Here is a 6,766-nt window from a genome sequence, read left to right as displayed (position 1 = left end):
TTTTTTGGGGTGTGAATGGAGCTCACTTGACAACATCGTCAGGACGTTTTTTTGTTTTTTTTTTTGTTTGTTTGTTTAGATTAAAAGCTTCAGGTGCAGTTTTAGTAGCAAAGCTTGTAACGGGTTCTCTAGCTTATGATGACATCTGGTTCGGGGGACGGACTAGGAACCCGTGGAATATTGAGGAGTTCTCTACCGGTTCATCAGCTGGACCTGCTGCTTCCACATCAGCTGGTTATTTTTTTTATAGAAAATGAATCAAGATTACGTTTCTATTTGACCATAACTGGAATATAACCAGTTTCTTTCCCATTTAAATTTTGTTCAGGTATGGTTCCGTTTGCGATAGGCTCGGAGACAGCAGGCTCAATGACATACCCTGCAGCTAGGTGTGGCGTAACAGCATTTCGTCCCACATTTGGGAGCGTTGGTAGAACCGGAGTGATGAGCTTATCCGAGAGTCTGGTATGGCAAACTAGCATCGGCCTTAACTCGCTTCTTGAGTAACATTAGTAAATGCAACTCCTCTTGGCACAGGATAAGCTTGGACCTTTCTGTAGAACAGCAGCAGATTGTGCTGTAGTTCTTGACGCTATAAAAGGGAAAGATCCCGATGATCTCTCATCAAGAGAGATTGCGTTTGTAGATCCCTTCTCAGTAGATATCACGAAACTCACTGTTGGGTATACAAAAGATGCTGATATGAAGGTAAACAAAATAGTTAAATGATGTATGCATTTAGAATAACCATTTTGGTGTTAATTCAACATGTGACATATGCAGGTTGTGGAAGTTCTTGGGTCGAAAGGTGTCAATATGGTTCCTTTTGAACTAAACTATACAGTGGATTCTGTTCAAGGGATATTGAACTTCACAATGGACGTAGACATGTTAGCTCATTTTGATGAATGGCAAAGAACAGGTCAAGAGGATCTCTACGAAGCTCAGGATCAGTGGCCGGTTGAGTTACGCCGTGCTCGTGTAGTTACAGCCGTTGATTACATTCAGGTTTTACCCATTTTTATTTTTGGTTTACATGTCGGTCTTTGCATGGTTATGTCCGGTTTATTATATCTCTGGTTTATTGGTTTAGGCGCAGAGAGCTCGTGGTAAGTTGATTAGAGAAGTGGAGAAGAGCTTTATAGTAGATGCGTTTATTGGAAACGTGACGGATTGGGAGAAAGTCTGCATGGGAAACCTTGTTGGTTTGCCAGTTCTAGTGATTCCGACAGGTTTCAAGAACATATCGGAACCACCACCGACCAAGAGTTGTCGTAGGAGGACAACGATTAATGCTGGAATCTATGCTCCTCCTGAACGTGATCACATCGTAAGTTAATCTTATTATATGCCGTTTTCTGAAATGAAATTCTAAGAATTCTTATAAAAAAATATTTCTTTTTGGGTGTGGTAGGCTTTGGCATTGGGTATGGCATACCAATCGGTTACCGATGCCCATAAAAAACGACCGCCTGTCGATGATCTTGGACCGGATGACTCCATACCAAATCCGCCTAGAGCTATAATCCCTCCCCGAAGGTTACACATACACGAATGAGTGTTTTTATTTTTCCCTAGCTTGTTGTTATGTTAGGATAATAATCAGCTCAATGTTTATGTGTTTTGTTAGTACGAAGTTTAAAATATGTTACGAAGTTGTGGTTAACATATTGTTTCTGTCCCAATGAGTTACCAAGCCAACGCAGTGGTGTATACGTTTCTTTTGCTTGGTAATGAAATGACCATTTAGTCTGCCCCATTTTGCAAAGTAGGGACTTGCTATAAGTGGAAGCTTGAACTATGCTCTTAACGTTTTTTTCTTCCTTGCGTGTTATGTTTATCCAACGATGCTGACTAGAGAAATTTTATTAAGTAATTTACATACTGTTCATTACCACAAAATACATTGATGCAAAACAGGATAAAACATTAGTAGACCCATTCAAAAAAAAAAAAAAAACCAGCTTTATTCAGACGTGAATTAACTATTAAGTTCATGGACCGGAGACAATACATCAGTTAGCAGCAGACATCTTTGGATCAACGCCAACATCCTTTAGCGTCACGGCACGAGGCTTATGAGCGAAATGGTCTTTTCTAATTGGGTCAGGAATGACATCCTGTTTGTCAAAGTCTTGGACGTGAGCGAGTTTCCTAAACCACGACCTATTAGCCAACCTGTCCGCTTCATTTATAACTCTATCCGGATCTTCAACCTCGGGAACAGTCTCTCTCGTCTTCTTGTTGACACGAACGCTCGGGTTTTCGTGGAGGTGGAGATACGCAGTGTAGAGGCCGAACGACACCGACAGTGAAATCATCCCTATGGAGACATAGACGGGCATGAAATCACCTTTTGTCGCCTTCGTAGTAGCTGCTGGTCTCTGACCACCGTACTCTGCCGTTGGAGAGTAGGCCTTGGGTTTTGGTGTAGTCGCTGTAGCGTAAGTCCTTAGCCTTTGCACCATGCTTTTCAAGTGAGTACCCTTCAACATCAAATGACAACCGTAAGGCCAAATGAATCTTGATGAGTACATTACAAATATTTGATGTCAACAAGTATTAAGTACTTACTGTTGATCGGACCGCCATAGCTGGTTCTCGGAGATGGATCTGTTAAGCAAGTGAGATCAAGCTGAATAAACGACCAAGATGCGTCTTTGATTTAGTTCTTGTTTAGTACTTGTTTCGGATGATACTTGGAGTGTTAAGATTGTGTAATATAAAGGAAGATAGAGACGTCTGGAGTGGAGCTGAGAAGATAAATGTAGAAGGTTACAAATACACGTGTCTGCATGTAAGAACATGCAGTCTAATCGTGGAAGTCTCTTGAAGATCCACGTCCCACAGACTCCTTTATCATTTTGGGATTTTCCCTTCATAATAATATTTTAATAATCATAAGATTAATACGTGTTTGAGATTTAATAAACATAAGATTAATATAAAGATTGTTAGGATAAGAGCAAATTTACAGCCGCCCAAACTAACATTTGCTTGAAAATGAACCGAACCTAACCAGAGGTTAAAATACAACCGTAATTTTACTCAATTGAAGATCCGTTTGTGAAGATGTGTCAGTGACATGAGTCTTGATCATGAACACATCAACTACCAGCAGACATATCACAGTAACGGCTTGTTTCTGTTATCTCGCATAATCTAAGCCCATCTTTATTCCAAAGTTTCTAAAGTAACCGAATAAAGATCGATTTTTGTTGGTTTTATGTACTGTTTACGGGCCTCATTGATACGTGATGGTCCGTGATTGGTTTCTTTTTAATCATTTTTTTTTGGACAAAAAAAAAAAAAAAATTTAAGAAACTCTTAAACTAACTTTTGCGATAATCATGCTCTAAATAAACCTCAAGAACAAAAAGATCTTTTGCGAACAACAAAAAAGAATGACTAACTCCGAGAATTTTTTTCGTATTTGGCTTTTTAATCAAGAGCCATATTTTTCTTCATAGCTTCATAAACAATATACGTAATGCTAGCCACTGGAACCACTTTGAGAAGATTCGGTAAAAGTCCTCTGTAGAATCCTCTCACACCTTCCCCTCTCATCGTTTTCATAAACTCTTGCTTCATCGTCGTCTCTGAACTATCCGCTTGCATTCTAACAAACAGAAATAAATCAAACTCGTTTCTACAATCACAGACAAGCAAGAAACAAAAAAAAAAAAAAAAAAAAAATTCTTGGGAAAATTACATAACGGGTAAACGCACGATGCACCAAGAGCTCCTGATGTCATCCCACAGCTCAGCTGTATCAACGGACCCGGCTCTGCACAAATTTGAACCCATTTCAGTAATTATCATTAAACAATAAGGGTTTGATGTGATCTAACCGGTGTCATGAAGAATGTACGTCCTAGACAAGTCCTTTAACGTTTCATAAGCAGCTAAGTCGATGCCCGCATAAGGTACAATCCCAAGAAGAGAAGGAAAGAGACCCTTGTAGAACGCCCTGGGGCCCTCTCTCACCCATATATCCTTAGTGAGCTTCCACAGCTTCGGCGCCTTCCCACCTTCACTCACACAAGTCTGCAGCCTCGTCTTCACCAAATCCATCGGGTAAATCGCGGTCTGAGCCACCGCGCCAGCCATTCCCCCGGCCAAAAGCCTCCCGCTCGTCCCAACATCTCCTCCTCCCTCTCCCCCAATCAAAGGCTTCAGCATCTCGTAAGCGCAGAACTTAATGGCGCTCTCGGGAGTTACCTTCATGACGTTTAAACCATTGCCTCTGAAGAAACCTGTTAACTTATCTTCCCTCCATATCTTCCTAACGGTCGGGAGGACACCCGCGTGCCCCCTCTGGACCTGCAGAACGACTTTGAGGCGGTCCAGAGGCGCGGTCGCGGTTCTGGAAACGGCTCCGGCTAGTCCTCCGGCGAGAAGTAATCTGCTTCCTTTGACGTGTTGGCTTATACCGTCCGGGATAACAGCTACCTCCCCAATGTCTATCAAGCACACTCTCTCCCAGTGATGGTATATGTTCTCAATGGTGGCTTCGTGAGGGTATAGTAAAAGAAAGTCCCTCCACTCCTCGAACGTTATCGTTCCGTTGTTGTCCTTATCAACATGCTCCACGAAGCGCGCGAGCTCCTCGTCGTCCATCTCAATGCCTACCAACCAATAGCAAATCCAAAATCAATAAAGGTTTGAACTTTACATGACATGACCATCCATATACCATAAAGGTTGGAACTTTATGTGACATGTCATCCATATATACCATAAAGGTTGGAACTTTACGTGACATGACATCAATATATACCATAAAGGTTGGCACTTTACGTGACATGTCATCCATATATACCATAAAGGTTGGAACTTTATCTACGTACCGGCTTTGACGAGGGCCTCCCAGAGCTCCTCGGGCAAAATGCAGCCGTGGTGAGCGACGTCGATGGCTTGGAAGATTCTGTAAAGCTCGAGCTCCTTGGCGTCGATGTAGCGGCGGAACTCGTGGTAATCGACGCGGCCGTCTCTGTTGGCGTCGCAGACTCTGAAGAGGTCTCTGGCGTACTTGTACTCGGGAGGGATCTGGAGGGAAGCGAGGCCCTTTTCGATCTGGGCGTAGTCTAAGAAGCCGAGAGTGGAGTTGTCGAAGAAATCGAATAAGCTGCGGATCCTCACCTCTCTCTCGTCGTTGCTCTCTCGTAAGGCTAAGACGGTCTTCCCGTCTAAGACGATATTTTCAGATTCAAATCAGGAAACCCAGAAGAAAAGGTATTCACTTTGACTCCGGTGAGTGAGTTTTGGATTAAAAGGGCTGTGGCTTTAAGCGACGGCCGGTGAAGGAGAATCCGGCGTCATGTGTTGACCGCAAGTGACGACGTTAACAGTTCCCACCCAATCTCTCTCTCTATCTCTTTGCTTCCACGTGCAATCCTAGCACGGCACGTGCGATTCAGTCAAATTGAGACCGTGTGCGTGTCCCAGTTTTGGAGTCGAACCGATACGTCAATTGACCGTAAATTTTGACTTGTAGCGCATGAGACGGATCTAGAAATTTACAACAGTAGGATGAGAGAGAGGACAAATTTTTATATATTAAAACATAAGTCACAACTTTGATTTACGTGTGATTTTTTAAAATAAAGACCTAATGAATTTATCATAGAAAAAGTCATCTTATATATTAAAAAAAAATCACAACTTTGATTTATATGTGATTTTTTTTTAAAATAGACTTAATGAATCTATTCATAGAAAATCATCTTATATATTAAAACAGAAGTCACAACTTTGATTCATGTGTGATTTTTTTTAAAATGGACCTAATGGATATATTCATAGAAAGTCATGTTACATTTAATTTCTAATTTTATCATTTAAATTTTGGGTCATCAGAAATTTTTATTGGACTATCAATAATTGGATTTAAACAATAGATTATCAATTGGATTTATAAATAGTATAAATTAAATAGATATAATTTAATGTTGTAATAATATACCTTCATATGTTAATTATTTAAATATTTGTCGATGTTAACTTTTAAAATTATAAAGATTTTTTTTTAAATAACAAAAATCACATTATCTAACAATGATTAATCTTTACCGGCTTAAACCAATGAAAACAAATTTTAAACTATATAGTTTATTTTAAAAATTAAACAAAAACTAAATGTTTAATTATTTACTCGATATTATAAATCTATAAAGCGAAAAGTTTAATTTTTAAAAAACTTTCTAAATTTGTGAAATGTTACAATATCTTTGAATATGACAATAAAATAATATTTTAGTAATCTTTATATATATACTAGGTAAGGAACCCACGCGATATCGCGTGGGAACTCATTTTTTATAAATAAATATATCATATTATAATTTATATATTATATAAAAAAATAATTTTAGTTTCAAAAAAAAAATCTCATGTCAAAACGTAGAATATATGTGTTTATATTTATTTATAGATAATATTAAAAATGTATATTCTATAATTTTAGATTACAACTAAAATACAAATACATCAATACTAATAAAATTATACATTTTTTTATTATTTTAGGTAATTTACTCTAAAATTTTAAATTATATCAATTTATAATAAATAAATAAAATCTCTTATTAAACAAAAAATCTTTTTAAATAAAAAAAATGTATCGTTTACGTTAGACGGTTGTGTCATAAACGAAAAAGTACGAACGACTCATAACCTAAGACGTACGAACACGTCCTAAACTAAAGGATACAAACATGATGTCATTCAAGAGGTATGAACTTGTTCCAAGGGGTGGACGAATGTG

The 6,766-nt window shown here is 38.7% G+C and overlaps 3 protein-coding genes across 7 annotated transcripts in view; 1 reads left to right on the top strand and 2 right to left on the bottom strand.

The window, feature by feature from the left end:
* The window catches only part of LOC106315664 (glutamyl-tRNA(Gln) amidotransferase subunit A), a 3,529-nt gene extending 1,773 nt beyond the window's left edge, over window positions 1–1,756 (top strand). For all 5 annotated transcript variants that reach the window (XM_013753460.1, XM_013753462.1, XM_013753461.1 and 2 more), the window contains 6 exons: window positions 80–234; window positions 329–465; window positions 538–708; window positions 784–1,008; window positions 1,094–1,330; window positions 1,415–1,756. In XM_013753460.1, coding sequence (XP_013608914.1) covers window positions 80–234; window positions 329–465; window positions 538–708; window positions 784–1,008; window positions 1,094–1,330; window positions 1,415–1,558 — 1,069 coding nt within the window. In that variant the 3' untranslated portion in view covers window positions 1,559–1,756. The remainder of the gene's footprint in view (window positions 1–79; window positions 235–328; window positions 466–537; window positions 709–783; window positions 1,009–1,093; window positions 1,331–1,414) is intronic.
* A 104-nt stretch (window positions 1,757–1,860) lies between these two features.
* Window positions 1,861–2,745, bottom strand: LOC106316604. Its single transcript, XM_013754492.1, has 2 exons — window positions 2,575–2,745; window positions 1,861–2,486 (listed from the first exon to the last, which is right to left on the bottom strand). Exons 1-2 carry the CDS (start codon window positions 2,590–2,592, stop codon window positions 2,016–2,018), a joined length of 489 nt encoding a protein of 162 aa, XP_013609946.1. The 5' UTR covers window positions 2,593–2,745; the 3' UTR covers window positions 1,861–2,015.
* Window positions 2,746–3,321: 576 nt separating this feature from the next.
* LOC106315315 (calcium-binding mitochondrial carrier protein SCaMC-1-like) lies at window positions 3,322–5,214 on the bottom strand (the record flags this gene model as incomplete). The annotated part of the gene is made up of 4 exons (XM_013753050.1): window positions 3,322–3,649; window positions 3,718–3,787; window positions 3,852–4,628; window positions 4,851–5,214. Coding segments are annotated over 4 exons (1,419 nt in total), but the record flags the coding sequence as incomplete, so codon positions are not given.
* Window positions 5,215–6,766: the final 1,552 nt, after the last annotated feature.

This window comes from Brassica oleracea, chromosome C9 (assembly GCF_000695525.1).
Source record: "Brassica oleracea var. oleracea cultivar TO1000 chromosome C9, BOL, whole genome shotgun sequence".
NCBI lineage: Eukaryota > Viridiplantae > Streptophyta > Magnoliopsida > Brassicales > Brassicaceae > Brassica > Brassica oleracea.
Note: the sequence above shows the minus strand (reverse complement) of the source record. Positions and strands in the feature narration are given on the sequence as shown.